Raw genomic sequence first — 23,451 nt, forward strand, 5'->3', positions numbered from 1 at the left:
GCAGCAAGCACCACAGCCCCCTCAGATGATAGAAACCAACAGGTGCCTTGGAAATCACCTAGTCCAAACCTACCTATTTCACAGGGAGGAAGCTGAGGTCCAGGAACAGGGTGCTGCTGGATGGAGAAGAGGTCTGAAGAGGCACCTAGCCCTGCATCTGTGTGCCTTGGGTCTAACACCTAGACTCCTGTGGTGGTGTTTTGGTAGATGACACCAGGCACTCCCACTGGCTCAGACTGACCAATTAGAGACAGCCAGCAATGAAAGTAACAGACATGCAACAGATTTTTTTTCATTGGAATGGAATATATCATAAACTATTAGACTATCCACTGTGGTTTGTATACAGACAGATAAATACTCAGGTGGCCCTGTCTAGAAGCATAAGTGTGGACATAAGAGCCCCGGGAAAACCTTTACATTGAATTTGACCCCCTGAATGAAATGTGGCAAAAAGCTGCTACTAATAGCATTTCAAATAGTACCTGACATAAAGTAAGGACTCCACATGTGTCCATTTTTATTTGAAATGATTTTGACAAAGGTAGAAATGTGTAGTGGAAAAAAAAATTCTCTCATATGCAGCCAGAGAGAGAAGCATGATTAATATTTTATGAGAGAGGGAGAAGGAAATGATGGTAAATACAGTTATATCCAGCTTTTTTTGTTGATGTTTATTTTTAAACCTCTTTGGAGGTTTAAACAAACAAATTCATTTTTTTTTTTTAAAGTAAGCTCCATGCTTGGGGCGCCAGGGTGGCTCAGTCGGTTAAGAGTCCGACTTTGGCTCAGGTCAAGGTCTCACGGTTAGTGAGTTTGAGCCCCGCGTCCTCTGTCGTAGGTCTCTGTGCTGACAGCTTAGAGCCTAGAGCCTGCTTTGGATTCTGTGCCTCCCTCGTTCTCTGCCCCTCCCCCACTCGCACTGTGTGTGTCTCTCTCTCTCAAAAATAAATAAACCTTAAAAAATTAAAAAAATAAATAAATAAAGTAAGCTCCATGCCCAATGTCGGGGGGGGGGGGGATGGGGTTGAACTAAAGACCCTGAGATTAAGAGTCACACGCTCCACCAACTGAGTCAGCCAGGTGCTCCTAAACAAATAAATAAATATATATATATGCTGAACAAACGTTTACTGCATATCAATTGCCTATGATCAATGAGGAATCATACTATTACTAAAAGACATGTGACAGCTTATGGTCATGCAGTCCTGAGCAGTTGGAAGGGTCTTGGTCACAGCTCCTAATGCTCACTGATCTCTCCAACAGGTGCAGGGTCCTAATGGGGCTGGTATGCTGGTCACTGACCAAGATCATTTTTTCAGCTAGCCCACAGTGCTGCCTCTTGAAATTCTTAAGCCCCAGGGAATTCCTCCACACCCTCCTGCTTCCTGTAACTGATCACCAAGGTCTGGCACATCTCTCCGGAGCACTCCTCTTACTGTAATATATTTAAGTTAGTTTCCACTGCATTGCAAGATCCCTGAAGGCAGGGCAAGGCTGAATTCTTCTTACCTTTTTAAAAATCCCCCACAGTGTTTTTATAGTGCCTTGAAAGGACTTAAAATATCTGTTGGCATCCTACTGAAGTTTTCAAACTTTTAGTGCCCTATCAAGCCTACTCAGATACAGCCACACCAAAAAAACTGCAAGATAGAGAAAAATCAGAGGATGTTCATAATAAAGCACCGAGAATAAATCAGGTTAAAGCACTATTAATACCATACATATGAATCATGGCCTGTGCTATTATTAATAACAATAGCAGTAATATCTAATTGTAAGCAATTACTGTACACTATTGGTCACTGCAGACCATTGTTTGCTTTCAAATGTGAATGACCTCCCAGCTCAAGGCTGATGTGACTCGAGTGACTGCAGTATCAGAATAGCACAGTAGTTCAATAATTTTGTCCAGAAAAGACAGAGTTGCAGAAGAGAGAGAAGTGAAAAAACAAGCCAGCCTTTCCATTCTACACGTCCTTCTTTCCCATTTTGCCAATCTGATTTCACTCAGTGACTCATGGTGAAACAGAAAGCATGAGAATTGCATTCAGATGTGCAGAGGTTAGTAACTAGTTAGTTTTCAAAAACAGCTCATCTTCAGTAACACTGTAGTTGCCTTCCATTCCATTTCTCTTAGACTGGCATCTGAACAGCTGCAAAAAATTTCCTTAAAGTCTAGAACATTCTTAGGTTAAAGACTCAAAAGGGATATTTTAAAGGAGGCTGTGTGTATTCGGACTGGTAGGGAAGTCATTGCCATCTCGCTTCAGCCTGGGGACTTCCGCTGGTTTCTTTCTATCATTTCATCTCTATTTTGCACTCTGCCCCTGGCTATGCCGCGAGGCCCCACTTTTCCTGTAACCAACCTCTCAGAGCCAATCAAGAAGTAAAGAAGAGGGAAAACGCCCGCCCGCTCCCAATTTCTTTCGCTCCGCTGCTCACCAACCTCAGAGCCGACTGAGCCAGAGCGGCTGTCAACTCCAACCCAGCTCAGCTGATCGGTTGCCGCCGCCGCCGCCGCCAGATTCCAGAGGGGGAAGAACAAGAAGCTGAGAGACCAGACATGGACGTGAATTTCGCTCCGCTCCGTGCCTGGGACGATTTCTTCCCTGGCTCTGACCGCTTTGCCCGGCCGGACTTCAGGGACATTTCCAAATGGAACAACCGCGTGGTGAGCAACCTGCTCTATTATCAGACCAACTACCTGGTGGTGGCTGCCATGATGATTTCCGTTGTGGGGTAAGTGGGGTCCCCCTCTGGGGCGCCGATCGAGGGCGGTACTGTGGGGCTCCGGTGCACAAGATCCCGGGATGTGGAAAAGCTCTCCACACCCAGCCTCCGCCCTGGCAAGTGCAAGCGGTCAAGCCAGTGGAAACTTGTCAGGGCGAGGCCGCAGCCGTCTTGTGGTCCCCTTTTCCATCCCGCGCCTCGGGCCCAGAAGTGGGGGGATTCCGAGGGATGAGGACATTTTGCCAGCTTCGGACAAGAAAAATGACTCCCCCCCCCCCCTCTGTACCCTGATTAGGCACTTGCTGAAGGAGATGTTCGCAGTGCCCCTGTCCTGTAAAAATAAGAAGAAAGAGGGAGGTGGTGAAACCCTATCCTGGGGCTGGCGGGAATGGGCGCCGCCCTGGGAGACTTGGGCGACGGGGTGTGGATCCGGATTCTGCATTCTAGGGTGTTAGTGTAAAAAGGGTACCTAATACCTAAGGAGGGACGTGTTTTGTCGATCTCTCTGCGTAGTGCCCGCCACACTGTACAAGGAATCTGAGCTTGGGAGCAAGAGGGTGGGTGTTCCCTGGTGACGCATCTCCCGGTGTGGGGTGACGGCTGCGCTGACCCCAGGAATGGGGTTCTCTTGCTTTTTCATCCAGGAGTTGTCAGACGTGGTTACTCTTTCTGCTTTCACTTCCTGGTGTCGGTGTATTCAAGGCCTTTTCAGTGCCTGATCTGAAAGTGTTCTGTGTTACATAGGATTCCACCGCTTCCAGCAGATGCACCTGCTTTACTAGAAACCACGTTTTCTTGTAGTTTACCCCTTAAGAAATGCTTCTCTTACTTTTGCAGGATGGTGATATTCTAGATCTGGCCGATTCTACGCCCCTCTAAAGAAAGAGGCAGCCTCAGACTTTATAAAGGAACGTGCTTGCCATTACAGAGGGGAAGTGCAAGCTGGCCTGGAAGAAAGAGGAGAGAGCCAAACTTGGAGGGGGTGGGAAAGGCCAAAGAGGGTGGTTTCTTGAGTTGCTTTGCTGGTCTTTGTCTTATTGAGTCACTTCTCTGTGCCAGGCTCGGAACACAACAAGATCAATCAGACATGAATTCTAGCCGATGGACAGGTGGCAGTTGTTGGGAAGCCGTAGGACCAAGTACCCAGCACAGAGGAGAGAGAGAGTTCGCAATTTCCAGATGTGGTTCAGAGTAGTTGCCCCCATGCGGAAGAGAACGCTCATTGGTGGGATTTGGTAGACAGTGACACAGGCCCTCATTCTGTGTTGCTTGAGGAATCACCAACTCTGAGAATGGCTCAGTGTGTGGAGGGCACAGGTTCTGAGCCCTCTTTGAGGGAGGGTGGCTGCCAAGAGGCCTGAGGCAGCTGCCTCCAGAACCTTCCCCTAACCTTATGCTTGAGGCTCCTTTGCCAGAATGCTAAAAAGTGTCTTTAAAACAAAAACCAAATAGTATATAGGATTGTATCCATTGGTTTGCTTTCTTTTTCTTTGCTCCCCCTTGGGAAAGAAGCAATCCAGACATTTTGTCTGGTGATCTAGAGGTGAGGCTTTTTTGAGGTAGCCCCCCAAACTTCGTTAATCGGGCAAAGTTTGACCCAGACCCATCAAATGTTCAAAGAAAACTGTTGCTTTTCAGAGAGGTGTACTGCCCAGACCAGACACAGGCTTTGATGGAATCCATTTTTCACTGTGAAGGTCAGGGTCCAGCCCCCTGGCTAAATATAGCTCCCTCATTATGGTGCCTTAGCCTACTAATTCAGGCAGTTTGGAGTGTTGGCCTTCCCATTCTCCTTTTCAAATAGGAAATGTTGGTTGGTAGTGACATTTTTGAAGATAAAAGTGAAAAAGAGCCATCTTTATTTTTTATTGACCTTATTTTTAAAGCCATACAAAAGATACAGGCCAGAAGTAAATTGTTTTGAAAATTACATGCGTGTAAAATAGGAGATTTCCTCCACACTGCAGTAAGAATTTGGTACATGATCCTTGACTGTTTTCTGTGTCCACAAACACACATTCAGTAATTTTTCCACAAACGACTTTTTTCTTTCTTTATAATCTAATAACAACAAAAGCAATCATTTATCGAGCTCTCCGTGTACCAGGTACTTTGTTCAGTAATTTACCTGTATTATTTTGTACAACCCAATGAGGTGAGATGACATGATATTATCATCATTGTTATTATTATTGTTGCTGAGGCTCAGAGAGTATAAATGACTTGCTTAAAGTCACAGACCCGGTCTTGTGCTCTTAACTACTAGGCCATCTTCTTATGAGTCATGAGGTTTAGAATTATAATCTCTTAAACCTGGAAGAAACCAAGTATCTTCAGGGTCAGAGAGCTTAGTTGATTTTGGAACATTTCTCATTCTAAAGAGAACTCTCCTCTCTTGATGATGTCAGTAGATGGGTGGGTCAGAGCAGTATTAGAAGCTGTTTATCTGGATCCTCTACAGGCATCTGATAGTTTCCTATGACATCTTGGTACAGTGTGTGTGAAAATGTCGCCTGGGTGTTTACTGGATAAGGAACCGTGTTCAAAGGGTGTTCTGTCCCCTAATAGTAAGGAGGGGCCTCCAGGGCATTGTTAGAAGGCTCCAGCCTCAACTGTGAATGCTCCTGTGTTGAAAACTGGCTTGGGTGAGGATGGAGAGAGCCCGTTCTTGCGGATTGCAGAAAGGAAGAAGGAAAACCAAACACCTATCATCTAGCTCCAAAGAAGACACAAAGGGCTACCTTGGTAAAAATGGACAGTAAGAGGGATTAGGATAGAGATAAATCTGTACATGAGGGCTGATCAGGCAGGGCCTCATAATCCATGGGTAGAAGTTTGGTCTTCATGCTCAGTTCAGCAACATATATACTAAAATTGGAATGATATATAGATTAGCATAGCTCCTGTGCAAGGACAACATGCAAATTTGTTAAGTGTTCCATATGAAAAAAAAAAAAAAAAAGAATAAGGTTGGTCTTCATTCTAAAAGCATGGTTTACCAGGCATGTGACTTCCTCTCAGTAGGTCTACTCTAGCACTAAGCTAGCACATTAGTTTTGAGTAAGTTTCTTAGCTAACAGCCCTTGTTGAAGGCGTCCTATCTCCTGGCTCTTCAAATAGTAGAAAGTAGTGGTTAAGAGTGCAAGCAACAGAGCCAGATTAAGTGAATTTTAAATCCCAGCTGCCAGTCATTAGCTCTGTAAGCATGGACTTGAACTACGCCTGGTCCTCAGCCTCCTCATCTATCAATGAGACTAATTATAATACCCGCCCTCATAGAGCTTCTATGAAGATTACCTGAGTTAATACAAACAAGGTTCTTAGAATAGTGTCCGGCTCTTAGTTTTTGTTCCACAAATGTTACTTATTATTTTTTTCATCATTTGGTATGATCATGGAGATTACTGAAACACGTAGACAGCATCTTTACCCCAGCAGCTGTATCCACCCAAGCTCCAGCTGCCAACTTACCTACTCCTGCTTCTCCTTCAAGATGCAGGGTTGGTACCATGTCTTTGAGGAAACATTTTCCCGTTTCCCCTCACTGTCTTATGTTAATTGGGCCACACACCTGTGCCTTTATCTTTCCTGGTAGTTACCTCACAGGCTTTTAAGTTGTCTGTTTCCTTGTCTCTACTCTGGACTATAAATTCCTTGAGGTCAGAGGCCGTGGGTTTAGTGTGTGATTATTTCTTCTTTTTCTTGTTGTGGTTATCATTATTTTTATTCGCTGTATCCCTGAGGCCTACTATATAGCAGATGCTTAGTTGGTGAATGCAAATGTAAATAAATGAACAGAAGGCCTCAACGTAATCACGGGGGCAGCTTTTAACCTACCTAATGGAACAAATTATTTTGAAGCACACAGCAGCACGTTAGTTGGTACATAGCAAGGACATGCTCCTAAAGTGATTCCAACTGGGTCGTTGATGACAGCACTTGCTACCCGTTGGTCAGGATTACTGTCATGTAAAACATTCAATTTAGAAAAGATCAGAAGTCAAGCTCTTCACTAATTCCTATTGCCCTTGTCGAATTTCGGTGAAATACTCTCCCGCAAGTTTTCTCAACATCAGCACTGTGACAATTTGGATCATATAATTCTGTGTTGTAGAGAGCTTTCCTGTGTATTGTAGGACAGTTAGCAACATCCCTGCTGTCTACCTTCTGAATGACACTAGCAACCAGGCTCTCAGCTGTGACAGTCACAAATGCCTCCAGACATTCCAGGTGTCCCCTGGGGGTCAAAATCACCCCTGGTTGAAATCACAGGGGTGGTAACCTTGGCTTTGAACTACACCTGCTCAAGTTTCTGTAGCCAGGAAAATCATGATAATTTAGTGATCACCTTCACTAAATAAGTTGGTTTATAACAAGTTACAAAAACAGAGTTCTTGGCAGTTACTTAGCAAAACAATTTGGTTTTAGCTCCCAGCTTCTGACTTTTCAAACCTAAGAATGGAGCAGATTTGAAACTTACACGGCTTTGATGATTATTCTTGATTTATTAAATTTGTTATGCGATCATTCTTTTATTAATCTGCCTGGAAGACTGTACTGATTCCACCGACTCAGACTTTTTATTTTTTGACAGAATTCTGGCAGTTGCTTTTTTATTTTTTATTTTTTTTTCTTTTATTTTTTTAATTTTTTTTTTCAACGTTTATTTATTTTCGGGACAGAGAGAGACAGAGCATGAACGGGGGAGGGGCAGAGAGAGAGGGAGACACAGAATCGGAAACAGGCTCCAGGCTCTGAGCCATCAGCCCAGAGCCTGACGCGGGGCTCGAACTCCCGGACCGCGAGATCGTGACCTGGCTGAAGTCGGACGCTTAACCGACTGCGCCACCCAGGCGCCCCAGGCAGTTGCTTTTTTAGTTTTCTGCTCAAAAGTTCACTTGCTCTGGAATTCCTATAAAATAGGAATTGTATGACTTTAGTTAATATAAAGTACATTAAAATCTAGCAAGTGATAACAATTCAACATTAGCTGCTGTTATTATATTAAATTCTAGGTTACAGGTATACTTGAAATTCTAACAACTTGTGTATTCTCTTAGAAGTATTAGAGGATGAATACGCTTCAGTGGTTTTGCCATAATTGCAACTTGTGCTTCTTGTAAACGCTTGGGTTGCTTTCCTTGAAGACTTCAGTTTCCTTTTGAGATTCAGGCATCACTTCAGAAGAGGTTAAAAGGAATAGCGTAAATAACAAGCTGGGAAATGTGTGTCTTGCTGAAAGTGGCTTTGCATTTTTAAAATCAAGATTGAAGAGGACCTAACTTACCGTCTCCATCCTTGACATGATACGTCTTGGCACTAAATATTCTTTTTTTTTTTTTTTTTTTAAGTAATCTCTATGCTCACGATGGGGCTCAAACTCACAATCCCAAGATCAAGAGTCAAGTGCCTCACTGACAGAGCCAGCCAGGAACCCCTAGATACTCTTCTTACCTCACACACAGCAATACAAGTCTCTGCCTCTATTTTCAAAGTGAAACACAAAGGCAACACCTAACTACACTTGAAGTTTAAATGCTCAGTATGGGATACAGTCTGATTGTGGATGGAAATTACTTTGTGCTTAATAGAATGCCAAAAGAGTGGAGCTGGAGAAATCTAAATCTGTTCCGGGCCATGGAACAGCAGCCTCTCTCACCCTGGGAGTTTGGAAATGCAGAATTTCAGGCCTCTTCCCAGCTGCTGGGACCTACTGAATCAGAGCCAGCTTTTTGACAAGACTCCCAGATGATTCATAGGCACATTAAAATTTAAGAAGCACTGGTCTGGTCTGGTTCAAAAGAAACACTGAGAAAATTTAAATAAATGTACCCATATGTGCAGGTGTTAACTTCAGAAATTCTACATACATCATTTTTGGAATGGTCCAGGATCTTAACTCCCCAAGTAGTTTCTGATATATATCCCCAAGTGGAAGTTGAGAAGTACTGATCCCATCGAACCCCCAATTTCACCAATGTAAAGGCTGGAGTTCGTGTGGCTACTTAGAACCAAAACTGCTATTAAATAGTAGCTTCTTTTATTGATATGAAGTACTTTTTTTGTTAAATCATCCTGCAAATATTCTGCATCTCCTATTTAACCTAATTCATCTGAACAGCCGACTCTCATACATTTGTAATTATTGGCCCGTCTTATTCTCACAAATTCCCCCCCGCCATCAGGACTCTTATTTCCTGGCATGGCATCAGAAGCGCCAACCACACACAGAATTTTCAAACATATAAATGACTCCAGTGCATATGTAGCCAACAGGCTCATTTATTTTCATTTGTGTACGTTCAGGCCTCCCCTTTAAGACAGCACCGTGTAGCCGCTGAACAAATGAGCCTGTATTTTCTTGAAGCACCTCTCCACCACGTGGCCTGTGGAGGTGTTACCAGAGGGTGAAACCTGCAGCTGCCACTTTATGCTACCTGTTGTTTGAAATGGCAAGGGATTTCTGGAAGGCTGGTACTTCTGTTTGAAAAGAGCATTGCTTTAATCTCTTCGGAATGAGTGTGGTCCTATAATACGTTCTAAGCCTCTGGCTACAGCCTTTGGTATTAAAAAATGGTCAGATGGATTATACCTTTCAATGCTGCAAGGATGAAAACCCCAAGTTTCTAGATGGTAAAGGAAGAGCAGGGTAAGAGAGCCCTGGGATGCTCTGAGTCGGAATGTATTAAAACATTTGTAGATGAAATCAATTGCAGTGCTTTTATGCCAAAACCTAGTGGAAAGGTTTTTGAGATTAATCAGCTTCAACACCAATGCTACAATATTACTCTTATTTTTGTTGTTTTATCCATTCACTCCACAGAGTATGAAGCATTTACTGACTTCTCAGGCACTGTGCTAGGAGATATAGCACAGAATAAGAATCTGTGATCCCTACCTTCATCATGTGTAGTATCTAGAGGCTGCAAGATGAAACTACACACATAATAATTAATATTTATACAAGCATAGCAAGTGTGCAGAAATGCCTACACAAACATATGCTTTCCTTTTTTTTTTTCTTTTTGTAATGTTTATTTTTGAGAGAGCACGAGTGGGAGAGGGACAGAGAGAGATAGGGAGACACAGAATCCGAAGCAGGCTCCAGGCTGTCAGCACAGAGCCCGACCCGGGGCTCGAACTCACAAACTGCGAGATCATGACCTGAGCTGAAGTCAGAAGCTTAACCTCCTGAGCCACCGAGGTGCCCCAAACAGATTCTTTTCAACCCGACTTATCTCATTTCTCCTGTACATTATGATGCCAAATTTCAAAACTCAGGTATTAAAAATGGGGAAGGCATTGAGTATGTAGACAGAGGAAAGGGTAATTATAATTTTCTCTTCCTCACCTGCAGCTGACATGTCTTTTACTCAGTTCAACGAGTATTTACTGAGCACCTACTCCGTGTCATACAGTGTCTAGGCCCTGAGGATATGAGCAGGAATACAACTCCACCCTGCTTTCCTAATCCTCCCAGAATTCATCTTCTCCTGCTCTCCCATACCTCTTTATCTACACTTGAGGTATGCACATGCAATGTTGGCATGTCTTTCCCTGACGGGTGATGTGCTTCTTATGAGTACAGAACTTTACGAGGTCTGTCAACACCCAATAAAATTTTAATCTCAAAATTCTTCATCTAATAAGGGTTGTCTTTCATTAAATCCTTGGACACCATTTATGCAACCTTGTTCTTGGCTTCTCCCCACACACTTTTTAAAAAAAACACTCCCACCACCATCAGTCAGGGGTTGGTTGTTTCTGTCTCCTTTTCCTACTTTAGGATTTACAGTGATTCTGGATAAGTGTGCAAATGAGCATATTTGGGATTCCTGGCCCCTTTTGTAGAAGGCAAAAGCTCTCAATCTACTTAGTAGGGGCCAAGACCTCTGTATAAGAAATTGAGTTCTAAAAGATGAACTTGACCTATCCACTTAATACCAAATTTGTGCAGCACTATTGGGAATTTCTTATTGTTTTTCTTTTGGGCAAATGAATTCTCTCCTTTATCACTCAGCTTCAGAATACATACCCATAAGATCCTCCTCTGTCTGTTGCATTGGGCTTGTTCTCTTACTTCAGAGAACACTTTCAAGCCTGTGATCTTGGACAAAAGCTGCAAGCTGCCTCTCTGTTCTGCAAGTGTTTACCATAAATAGGATTTCTCAGCCTGCTCTTAGATGGAGCCTTCACTAACGGGGACACCGAGATGGCAGAAAGTCCATCCGGAGCGGGAAACTGAGGCTTTGGTTCCTGCTTCTACTTATCTGCTTCAGTGTGCCATGAGTGTGGCTCGTCCCTCAGAGAAACAGAAGGGAAGGCAGAAATTGGGTGTTGGTGGGAGGTGGACAGGAGCCTACTTGTAAGATGGAAGATTATCTGTCACCAGGCTCATTTGCATTTGCCCAACCCCAGCCTCCTCAGCCAGCGCTGTGAGAATCTGCCACGTGAAGGCGATTTAATTTACTTTACTAAAAGGATTCAGAAAGAACAGTTGGTAAACAAAAATCTCTCTACTGCAGCTTAAAAGCATTATTTGTTGTGAGGGTAACCATAGGTTCCTAATTGCTGAAAGCAATGATTAGTATACACGAGAGTCCATTATACTATTCTCTTTACCGTTGTATATGTTAGAAATTTGCCGTGATGCAACGTTTAAAAGGGATTAGTTGCCATCTAATCAGAGCCTTGTACGCTGTTATTTGAAGCTGCATCACTGAGGGAAGTATGAGATGTATGGCTTCTAAACCAGGCCCAATTTATTATTTATTAAAAATAAAAGAAGCCATTAGCTTCATAAACACAAAAGAAAACATGGAGGTTCATAAGATATGTCTTATTGTGAATACTTTTGACATGCCAACTGCTGCAAAGACGATGGATCATTTGGATGTGAAGGTTTAGTTTCATGTTGCCAAGTACCCAGGATGCAATAGCTATACATACACAGCAAGAATGCAATAAATACTATGGGTAGGGGCGCCTGGGTGGCGCAGTCGGTTAAGCGTCCGACTTCAGCCAGGTCACGATCTCGCGGTCCGTGAGTTTGAGCCCCGCGTCAGGCTCTGGGCTGATGGCTCAGAGCCTGGAGCCTGTTTCCGATTCTGTGTCTCCCTCTCTCTCTGCCCCTTCCCCATTCATACTCTGTCTCTCTCTGTCCCAAAAATAAATAAACGTTGAAAAAAAAATAAAAAAAAAATACTATGGGTCTTCCTACTTCAATTGGTTAAGAAAATCTCAACGTTAGGTTACTCTGCCCTTTCTTTGACAAAAGAGACAGGCTCCCATCCCACTTTCAGTGCCGTGAAGTCTCCTTTGCCTGGTGATTATTAGGCCTAGGCGACAGTGATCGTGTTGACTCGAAACTGATTTGTACCTTTCCATTTATACTTTATAGTCAGAAATATTTCCTGCCAAGATGGAAGCCAGGTAGGGAAGCTAAAGCAACCATGGGAGACCCTCGGGGTTATCAGAGGAGTCACAGAGCAAGAGGGGCCTATATAGACAGGTGTGCAGGAGTACAAGTCTCCCTCTGCACCACCCCACTCTCCCTCCTGGCCCCCAGCCATACTCGTGGCAAGACTTACCAAGTTCCTCCTGCCAGCCAGCCAAAGGGCCCTTTCACCCCATCCGAACATGTCGTGGTCATTAGAACTCCCATCTGCACGGGCATTCACATAAAGTTTCCTGTTTTTCTTTTTCCTCTGTTTGTTTCATCACAACTCTGTGAAGGTACAAAGACAGGGACTATTTCTCCAGTGATATTTAGTGTACAATGAGAGTAAGAGTGATTCGTCCAAGACAAATCTCCCATCGCTTCACTCGTGGCCATGGAAAGTTCCTGGGCTTCTTTTAAATAACATGAAAGTACGCTAGATCCTTACTTACCTTTCTTCTTTCTTTCAACAAACACGTATTGAATACCTACTGTATGCCAGGCCCTGTACCAGGTGCCAGGGAGACAATGTTACAGTCCCGGCCGTCAGAGAGCTTCATCTCTAGTGCGAGACAGACATTCATCCAACACTCAGTCAGGTAAATGTAAAACCACCTCTGTGATCAGGGCAATGAAAGTGAGGCCTATGGTGCTATCACGTGGTCAGAGAGATGGATTAGGCTGGGAGTTGAAGGCAGTAGGAGTGACTCAGGCAAAGAATGCCTTGTGTGCAGGCCTGTGGGGGCCAGACCCAGGGCGAGTTCTAGAAACCCCAGAGGACGGGGTGTGGAATCAGGAGGCCGTGTACGTGGAGCGCACAGGCTGGGCTACCAGCCCTTAGTCCCCTCATACTCATTATTAAAAACACCCCTTACTCCTGGCAGATGCAGTCTAAGCTAGATTGTGGAGTGAGTGAACTGTGGCCTGGACTGGCGCCCCCTGCTTACCTCAGCTGGGCCTCCGCCTCTGTGTCCTGGGTTCAAACTACACAACTGTTTGTAGCAGCCCTGGAGGTACAGGCAGGCAGGAGCCAGACCCTGTGGGGCCGTGGAGAATGTGTAATGAATTGTGTTTTTATTCTAAGAGCAAGGAGAAGCAAGAGAATGGATGGGTGGATTCATATTTGCAGTGACTCCTCTGGCTGTTTCAGGACCACAGCAAAACATCACCAATTTAGACAGATCCACTGTGAGTAAATTGTCCCCTCCCTTTCTTGGTGAGTCAGGCTTCCTCAGGAACCAAACTACAAAAATAGCTTTTTGGGTTAGAAAATTGGAACTCGATGCGAAGCTCCTTCCCCTGCCCGGAAAGTGTTTCACTGCCTTTTTGACTCTTGTTGGCATTGTAGTGTGACAGGAGTTACCAGGTGTGCCCTTGACTTGATCTGAGAACCTCTGTTTTGGTAAACTTTTATCGCCAACTCTATAGTTGATGGGTTTGAGGACGTACTTACTAACCTGTCCGTTCGTTAGCTTGTTTATATGTAGAATGAGATGCATTTTTCAAGATGTGTCCTAGCTCTGAAGTTCTGTGACCAGCCAAGATTTTTCTTCCCCCTTCAGGGACGTGTGCTAAAACCATAGCTATAGCTACCTGATTCATGTTGGTACATTCAGGACATGTGTCCACATCTGCTTACAGCAACCTTCTTTCAGAGAGAAGTGAGAATGCCATGGGATTTCCCAGAACGATGCTTCATTGCTGACCCCAACTGGAAGAATACTGAGAAGGCGTGGGGGAGGTTCCTGAAGCTGCTCAACAATGCACAATGGGTTATAGTATGAATTGCTGTCACACTTACATCAGCTGGCACCCTTTTCTCTCCCCTAGACCCCTAGAAATAGGTTTCTTCGCTTCTCTGGGCCTTGGTTTATTCATCTGTGCAACGGGACTGAACTGATTTATTTTTGAACGCGCTGCTACAGGATTCTGTGATGGGACTGTAAACCTCTTTACAACCGTGGATGTTTCCACTAGAATTTTTAACCATTACATTTATTTATTTATGTACTGACTTACTTACGGAATAGGATGTGTATGCATATAGGTATATATTTTTATCCCACAAGAGGAAAACATACTGAATGCTTTTGACTTGTTAAACTAGGTCCCATTTCCACCAAGGACAGAAAGTTACATTTGTCCTCTCCCTTTGTCCTCTCCACTCCTCTCTGTCCTTCTCCCTCCCTTCTACCGCTCTGCCTTCCTTCCTCCCTCCCTTCCTCCTTCAGGGATTACCTGTAAGTGAAACTCCACCATCAGAGCCCAGTGGCAATTATGCCCACAAAAGCTGGGGTAGCATATTTATGGAAGTTTTTTTTCCTAAAGGTTCTTGGGCTTTCTTGTGGGTCGCTGTGACTAAGAGCCCCGCTGTTGACTAAAAGCTTTGCTCATCTCAGACACGAACTGGCTCCCCAGTTCCTGCACTCATTGGAAAATGAAATTAAACTCTAGAGGGTGGTGTAGGTGTTTTATTTTCCTCCAAGTGCAGGAAGGCGCCAAGGCATTGGAGCGGTACAAATTTTACTCTTTGTTAGAATGGAATGGCACTTCAGAAGAAGGGGGGAAATCGTTTCTGCTCCGAGTAACTTTGTTCATTTTTTTCCAGCTTGGAAACTTGGTTACTTTCTAATTATAGATTGTGTGGCTGGGCGTGTTGTAAGCTAAAACCAGTTCTATAAGGCTCTGTGCTCTGTTCTTTTCCCTTGACTATGAAGAACAGGAACAGGTGACAAGCAGATTTGGAATTGCTTGAGTCAGGCTTGGATTTTTTGTTGTTCTTTGTCCTGGGTTTTATTTAGACATTAAGCATAGATGCCTATTTTACTTCAACAGAGAAAAATGGACAAAGCTTGGCATACTCTTGATTTTATGCTTCACCTCGTGAATCATTTTAATAGCTGTTCTGTAAAGAACTGAGTAGGATACCTTTGCTACTTTGCTACCAACCATCCAACCATCCATCTTTTATTTGCACTTTATGCAAAGCGTTTCCTTTAACTTGAACCCTCCACTGTAGTTTTTTGAGTTAATGTAGATCTTTGCTTTTCTTTACAGCTGAAAAATATTTGGGTGAAACTAATAAACAAATGGGGGTAAGCTACCCATGATGCTACTACCCCTGTATAACCAATGTAGTCTTTCAGGATAATTTCTTCTGGAATCTCTTGAGAGCTAGGAATGAGATTTATTAATCGGTGACAGTTCCTGGGCCTCTCCACTCCATTTCCTCACCGCCTGCTGAAAAAGATTTTATTTTTGTCCTGATTCTTCCTTTCTCAAGGCCTATAATTGTCTTTCCCAGATTCTGGGCTTAAATCAGCAGATAGGGCATAACCCAGATAAAATTTTAAAAGAGAGAAAAGTACAGAGTGACTTGTGGCCCCCAGATGAGAAAGAAGCGGTGAAGGACAGACAGAATAGTTCATGTTGTGGGTACTGGAAAAGCCTGGAGGAGTGGCGTGGTGAACCCTGGCCAGAAGAAGATCTGCAGAATGAGTAGGGAACCAAGGTTTGGGTCGGAGAAGGAACAGCTTTGCTATGAAGTATGAATTGAAATTGCATTCATGTTATTGGAGAGATGATGGAAGTAAAGATAGGCTGTTGTAGCAAGCCTGTGCCAAGCCTGGGTTGGGATCAGGGAGCAGTTGCTTTTATATTTTTATATTTTCCTTTGTTGCATGTTCATTTTATTTCTAATTAAAAAATAATATACTAATTGTGAAGCTTTCTACTTCTGAGCTATACTATATGTATATACATACATACATATATATATATATACACATATATATACACACATATATATGTATATATATCTATCACATGTATATATCTATATATGTATATATATCTATCACATGTATATATCTATCTCCACCTAACAGAATTACAGTTGCTTTTGCCCACTCAATATATTATTAGTGTCTTCTTTTATTATTAAGTATTTAAAATAGCTGTATATACCACCTCTAGGCAATTGTTGGCCATACATGTTACTTTTAAAACTTTTTAATCATATGCCACTCATGTGAATATTGTTACAACTCAATCTTGGCATTTTTGTTTATTTCTGTAGACTCTATTCTGAGGAAGAGATTTATGGCCTGTAGGAGGATAAGTATTTGCAAGAGTTTTGAATGAAATAAGCAACTTACTATTATGGGATTTAACTTTAAATTATGTACTCCTATACTACTCTTACCATTGTTTAATAGCATGCATTTTAATAGACCTTTTTAACTTTTCCAAAGCACTTTCACATTGATTATACACCCAATTTCACCCATTAAGTCATGTGATACTTTTACTCTTATCTGAAACTATTTCAGATAGCTTTTATGTTTCAGAAGGTAGAATCAGAGCTACAATTTAAAGGGATTAAAAAAAAAAAGAATCTTAGTTATCCTGAATATGAATCCTGCTCTGAGTATGAATCCTTCGTCTGTTTTATTTCAGTGAAAGTAAGCTCTTGGCTTCACTTTCCATTGCCCCGTTTGCTTCTGTCCCTCATTTCCAAATCTGTCATATTGATATTCAGAGCATGATGAAAACACACTGACCCTCATTGTCCTTCCCAAGTAAAATACGCGTCAAGCCTATTGTGAGGGTAAGAAGTTAGTAGCTCATGGGACTTGCTGATCACAAATGTCACATTCAGGGTTCTGTATTCACTGTGGGTTTGGGTAAGAGTGGGGGCTGTAACACCCAGTCATTCTCTCTTATGAAATACTGGATCTAAGTTTTCTTCTTTATTATCAAGAGTAATGTAACCTGTAACAATGAAGCCAGAGGCTCTGTGCTTGGAAATCTCCATTGATAACCCATCCCCTAATGATACTCTCAGCCCTTTTAAAGAATTATAATGGATTGTCTCTGCCAAGAGTCATATACTCAAATGCCTCCATGGGCCAGGAAGGTTATGTAAGAGAGAATGCAGGGCAGCTGTTAGAAAAACAACGATCAATGGCAGCTCAATGGGGGCCTCTGTGTCAGAGATGCAGGAGTTGGTGGGAGGACAAGAGCGAATTGGAGAGCATTTGTTCTATCTGAAAGAGAAGGTGCTCCAGCCAGTGGCTGACATGTGGAAAAGTGGGCCTACTGTTGTTAGATTTTCTTGTTTATAGGAGAAGTTAGAAATCCCAAGTTTTATGGACTTTCTAAACACAGCACGATTCAAATAAAAGTTCTGTAAACACCATCCAATGCAAGCACATATGTGACAGTAGGCTGGATCTGGCCCACGGAGGCCATCACGTGACTTGCATCTGTTGTGGCAATTCCTATGAGGATTTGAATAAGCCTGCAGAGCTCAGAAAATACGTGAGCACTGTACTGGATGTGCACCAGAGCCCAGGAGATAATGAAAGTGAAACAGCCCCTTCCAAAGAGGCGGTCTCTTTTAAATTTTAAGAGGCCTTTTAGCTCTTCGCTACCATTACTCTAAGAATGAGGACCACTCTCGGCCATAGGACTGTTGACGTTTCAGAAAATGTCAACATCACGCTGCAGGGACATACAGTGTCCTCAGACTTGTCTGTGATATTTTACAGATTCAATAAAAGCCATATATGGATTTGGGGCCAGTGGGGGGGGGGAGTCTTTGAAAATTGTGGACCTCTAATGAGACGGACTGACCGCTTTGGTGGGAGTCAAACTACCCAAGTGTGAATCTTGGCTCCACCGTTTTCTCACCTCTGTGCCTCACTTTCTTCGTTTGAGAAATAAATTAATAGCATCTCCCTCATCGGATTATGAGGATTAAATGAGCCAGTTTAGATAGAATGCCGAGTAAGTACTCAACACCTGATTTGCTCTTCCTTACCTTTCTGATCTTCCCTTCCTGCTCCCACTACTGCTGACCCAGGCTCCCTCGTTTTTTCGCATTCCAGGTTCCTGAGCCCCTTCAACATGATCCTTGGAGGCATTGTAGTGGTGCTGGTGTTCACGGGGTTTGTGTGGGCAGCACACAACAAAGACATCCTCCGCCGGATGAAGAAGCAGTACCCCACAGCATTTGTCATGGTGGTCATGTTGGCCAGCTACTTCCTCATATCCATGTTCGGGGGAGTCATGGTCTTTGTGTTTGGCATCACTTTTCCTTTGTTGCGTAAGTGAACCTCAGCCTTCTTGTGCCTTAAAAAAAAAATGTAGGAGCAATTGTTCATTGGGAATATCCTACCCTGTTTCTTCCATATGTTGACATGTCTGCAAAATTATCACAAATTTCTGAAACAGCAGATCAAGGCTAATGGTGCAGTAAATCCATAGATTTATGTCTACTGGGTGCCTGCTCTGTGCCAGACACTCTTCTGGGGCTACAACAATAAACAAAAGAAGTACAAATCCCAAGTCGCACAGCAAGAAAGTTGTACAGCCTGTGCTGGCCTCCAGATTGGTCTGATATTCAAGTCTGTTCTCAATCTTTAAGTGCCATTCATACTGATGCATTCATACTGATGCAAGAATGAATGTATTTCATTGGGAAGTAAACTAGTTACTCTCTAGTTACTCAGTATATCGTGTTTAGTGTCCAACTTTCCTAAGTCTGTAAGAATAATTGGCCCAGAATATAGTTACCAAGTACTCCAGTTCTGGTGAAGAGAACTAGATATTTTCTAAATTTTACATGCATTGTTTGCTGAGATCCCAAACACTCGAAACCTGAAATAGAGAACAGATATAGTTCCAGTGTCATCAGCAGAAATCTACTTAAAATTTGATTATATTAAGTGACAGGAACAGTCTTTTAACTTATTAATAGCATTTCACATGTGTATTTTTTCCATTAAATAAAATTAGTTGCTTGTTTGGGGATATGTGAGATTAAGCCCAGAATATTTATAGATGGATCCCACACCTTATTGGACAAAATATTTCAGTCAGCAAAGTCAAGACTTTTAAATATTTTCCTCACATTTACCCTATATACTAGAGGCTCAGTATTGCAAAGATTCTGCTTTGACACACAGCTTGTTAACTTCAGTGCCTTTCTACATCAGGGCCTGAGACAGGCCAGTGTAATGAAATGTATCATAGGTAGAGATCAAGGGTCCAGATTTTTCTTCCTAGACATGCTGGAAACCAGCCGTGTGCTTTGGACCAGGTATCCTATATGGGCTGTAGTTCACTCATCTATAAAATAAGGAAGTTAGACAAGATTAGTGACTCCCAGACCTTGATGATTTTGAGAATCATGTAGGACACTTGTAAAAAGCACAAATTTCCCAGCCATATCTCTTAGAGATCTTGAGTCTGTGAGTTGACAGTGCTTCTCCCCTAAACCTGTATTTTTAGGAAGTTCCTCAAATGTTTCCAATGGCAAGTCTAGATTGGGAGCCTCCAGATAAAATGCACACCAGTGTTTCTTAAAATGATGGTCCAAGATCACCTATATGAGATTCATCCAGAGTGAATATTAGCATTTTACATTTAGCATTTACCAGTCTTACTGGTCTGAATTTTGGGTGGTGGAGACCTAGGATTTGCCTATGTAACAGCTCTGCAGGCAATTTATATGTACACAGCAGTTTGAAAAATCGCTCCTGGTAGATCACGTGGGATGCCTATTTAAAATACAGATCCCAGGCCCATCCCTCTAAGGTTCTGGTTCAGGAGGTCCAGGAGCGGGGCCAGGGAATGTTTCTCAATAAACAACGTGAGTAATTCTAAATGATCAAGCAAATTCGGGAAACTTTAGGGTACCTGACATGTGTAAAACCTTTAGTTTTTATCTATACATCTATACCCATCACCTTGGAAAAATGCCTCAGGAGGTGCCTCCAAGGAGGACTTCACCTGATCATCCCTGATAATCCCTGAATTGAGCATGAATTCCTTTCTGGAAAACTTTGTGTAAGGTTTTTATGTAAATTGGAATCACACTGATTCACTTTGAATTTCAAGCCATTTAAGTGGCAGCTAAAAAGGTAACAATATCAACGTGAAAAAGAGAAGGTGTGGTTGGCAGATGACAGTCCTGCCTGCTGTGTTTTCCTTCACACACAAAGAACACTTAATATATGACTTAAACAGCTTCCTATCAAGTCCAAGGATCCATGTGAGGACTTGGGTAAATTGGAGAACCAGACTGGACTACAGCTAACCGTGGCAGTCGACCCAAAGTGTGAAGATGGGGAGCCTAAGGCTGCAATGGGCAAAGAGCCGTTGCTTCCGTGCTAACCACGTTTCTCTTTTCCGTAGTGATGTTCATCCACGCGTCATTGAGACTTCGGAACCTCAAGAACAAACTGGAGAATAAAATGGAGGGAATAGGCCTGAAGAGGACACCAATGGGCATTGTCCTAGATGCCCTAGAACAGCAGGAAGAAAATGTCTCCAAATTCGCTGACTATATCAGCAAAGTGAAGGAATAAATATAAGGGCTGCCACGGACATCCAGGTGTGGTTTGTCCTCATGCAGACCTAGTTTCCATTTGTGTTCTTGAAATAGGAGGTGCCTGTACCACCCAACTATCTCTGGCAGCATGCATGTATAGGCCAAGCTGTTAACATCTCTGATGTGACAGAGGGAAGCCCTCAGAAACCGAAAGAAACTACCCTCCTATTATGCCTGAAGTTTCAAGTGTGTTTATGCAACTGATAGGAAATGGATCACACTTACTTCTTTAGAGAAATAAAAACAATTATGGATTGTACAGCAACAGTACTGTTAACTTGTAGGAAAAAAATAATTGTAAAGTATCAAGGCAATATGAGTAAATGAAAAAAGACTGTTAAAATAGATGTCATGTGTTAGCCTGTTTTAAGCACCACCCTCCCCGCCACCCCCCCCCCGCCCCCACCCGCATCATTCTCCTCCAAAAATATTCCCTGGGACTGTAATATGTGGAGTCTAATTTAGTTTAGCTTTTATTATTCTTCTTTTAAAATCAAAGATGATCTGTATCACTTTACCACCCGTTTGACGTGCAGTGAAAACTGGATAAACCAGTTGTTTTTATTTTGTTTACAAATAGAAAGATTGCTGTTTAGGAGATATTTTGTCAAGTTTTTACAAATTTTTAAAATGCTAGTAATGCCTTTTCGCTAGCAGGTATGTGTTGCAAATTAAATGTCATCTTCTTTAAGGAGGTTAGAGCTACGGAACCTGTATTATTCTTGACAGTCTTGTTAAAAAAAGCAACAACAAAAAAATAAAACTTGAGTTCTGTTTATATTGCATATTTCTTGCTGTTATGGCAAAAAGGTGTCCAAGATAACGTTTCTTGTATTTTTTTCACTGTTTAGCTTTTAACTGGAACATTGAGAAGGAAGGAAATCAATGTGCATTTTATTAATTCCTTAGGGGCACAAAGAGAACAAAAATGGCTAATCTTTTGAAATCTGAAAAGCATCTTTAGATGACCAAGCAAACAGACATGAACGTGGGAGTGATCAGCGGCTTCTGCAAATCATGAAAATTTTAGATAGCAATTGTTATGACCACATGTTTTTACAGATAGGCATTAGAATTACGACAGCATGAGTTTATATATCCTTTTACTTTCTTCCTTTTATTTCTCATGTATTTAGAAATAGGTTATACAAAGATGTTTTGCTTGCCAATTGGGTGATTTCATAGATGAGTAGAAAACACGTGGGTTTCCCTAACACTGAATTATGAAGACAACTGGAGTGGTACTTACCGGAGAGACTCTCTGTACATCCTAAAATAAGAAGCAACTGCATATGCCACTCCCATCTTTCTTGCGTTTTTATTCCTCAGCCAACCTGCAGCCATCATCTCTAGCACAGCGTTACCACCGTGACTTCACAGCCACGGTCTAGAGTTTGTACCCTTACCCAAATATGGAGAATAAAATTTATCAAAGATTTTCTGTGTGTGAGAGACGTTGTTTATTAATGCACATCTGTGCTAAAATATCTGGGAGACTCGGTGACAACCCTTTAAACAACGAGGATGTGCTATACTGCACGACCCGCTCTGCTCGTGTTTCAAATACACTAGGTCCCCCCACCACACGTCAGTTACCTGCTGTCAGCCTCAGTCCAGAAGCAGATGATCCTCCTTGTGACACATCGTCAGGAGGTCCACAGTAGCTAAACACTACATATCAGAGCGCCTACAACATTCCCTCACTTCATCTCATCGCGTAGAATATTTCTCATCTCACGTCATCACAGAGGAGGGGTGAGTATGTACAATAAGGTAATTTTGATAGACAGACTGCATTCACGTAACTTTTATTACAGCATCATTGTTCTAGTTTATGATTTTTGTAGTTAATCTCTGTGCCTGGTTTAGAAGCTAAACATTCTCCTAGTATGCACAGGAGAAAAACAGTATATATAGGGGGTTCTGTACTATCTGTGGTTTCAGGCATCCAAGGGGGGTCTTAGGACATATCCCCACTGGATTAGGTGGGGACTATGGTACTGTTTAATAAAACTTTAACATTTTATTAATTTCCAGCTGAATAACATTGAATTCCAATGGGATCCTGTTCTAAACCTGACACACTTTAGCCCCTTCCACTTTCTACATGAATTCTGTAGAAAGAATGCAATCTATTTGGGAAAAGTGACAACTTAAATAAAAACTATACTCATTACAATTACTAACGGTTGGTCGTCAATTCTAGAATAATAACGATATACACATGTAGCATGTAAGTGCTATATATTATTGCATTTCAAAAACAAATTAAAGGGGTGCCTGGGTGGCTCAGTTGGTTAAGCGTCCGACTTCGGCTCAGGTCATGATCTCACAGTCCCTGAGTTCGAGCCCCGCGTTGAGCTCTGTGCTGACAGCTCGAAGCCTGGAGCCTGCTTTGGATTCTGTGTCTCCCTCTCTCTCTGACCCTCCCCCTTTCATGCTCTGTCTCTCTCTGTCTCAAAAATAAATAAAATGTTAAAAAAATAAAAATAAAAACAAGTTAAGGGGTACCTGGCTGGCTCTGTTGGTAGACCATGCCACTCTTAATCTCAAGGTTGTGAGTTCGAGCCCGACATTGGGGGGAGAGATTATTTAAAAATAAAATTTTAGAAATTGAAAAAACCAAGTTTCAAGTGATGTTACATCTTAGGAGCGTGACTTATCTACGTGCATACCTTCCAGAGGACACTGAAGAAGTTAAAATCTTCACCTAATTTTTAGGGTAGGAGTCGGTTGATGGAAAAAGTGTAAGTAAGCTGCTTTACCTGTCTCTTGACAAAATCTGTGCACTGAAGTAGTAAGCTATGAATTTGAATCCTCTTTTCCCTTTGCGCATCTAAGAATAAATACCTCTTTTAGGACTATTAGCACTCGTTGA

At 42.4% G+C, this 23,451-nt stretch overlaps 1 protein-coding gene and 1 non-coding gene across 2 annotated transcripts; both read left to right on the forward strand.

Annotated features, from left to right (window-relative positions):
• Positions 1 to 2,316: 2,316 nt before the first annotated feature.
• ARL6IP5 (ADP ribosylation factor like GTPase 6 interacting protein 5) lies at positions 2,317 to 22,012 on the forward strand. Its single transcript, XM_047096100.1, has 3 exons — positions 2,317 to 2,745; positions 18,067 to 18,284; positions 20,378 to 22,012. The coding sequence occupies exons 1-3, from the start codon at positions 2,570 to 2,572 to the stop codon at positions 20,548 to 20,550; spliced, it is 567 nt and encodes a 188-aa protein (XP_046952056.1). The 5' UTR covers positions 2,317 to 2,569; the 3' UTR covers positions 20,551 to 22,012.
• Positions 5,581 to 5,684, forward strand: LOC124525228 (U6 spliceosomal RNA). The gene has a single exon (XR_006965444.1). It is a non-coding gene; the product is annotated as a U6 spliceosomal RNA (small nuclear RNA).
• Positions 22,013 to 23,451: the final 1,439 nt, after the last annotated feature.

The sequence above is a fragment of the Lynx rufus genome, unplaced genomic scaffold, assembly GCF_022079265.1.
Source record: "Lynx rufus isolate CCGP_SWC_20201006 ecotype Redwood Valley unplaced genomic scaffold, mLynRuf1.p SCAF_4, whole genome shotgun sequence".
NCBI lineage: Eukaryota > Metazoa > Chordata > Mammalia > Carnivora > Felidae > Lynx > Lynx rufus.

Coding starts and splice junctions, on each gene's coding strand:
- ARL6IP5 (XM_047096100.1), top strand. CDS start 2,570: ATGGACGTGAATTTCGCTCCGCTCCGTGCCTGGGACGATTTCTTCCCT. Junction 2,746..18,066: donor ATGATGATTTCCGTTGTGGG/GTAAGTGGGGTC, acceptor TTCGCATTCCAG/GTTCCTGAGCCCCTTCAACA. Junction 18,285..20,377: donor CATCACTTTTCCTTTGTTGC/GTAAGTGAACCT, acceptor TCTTTTCCGTAG/TGATGTTCATCCACGCGTCA.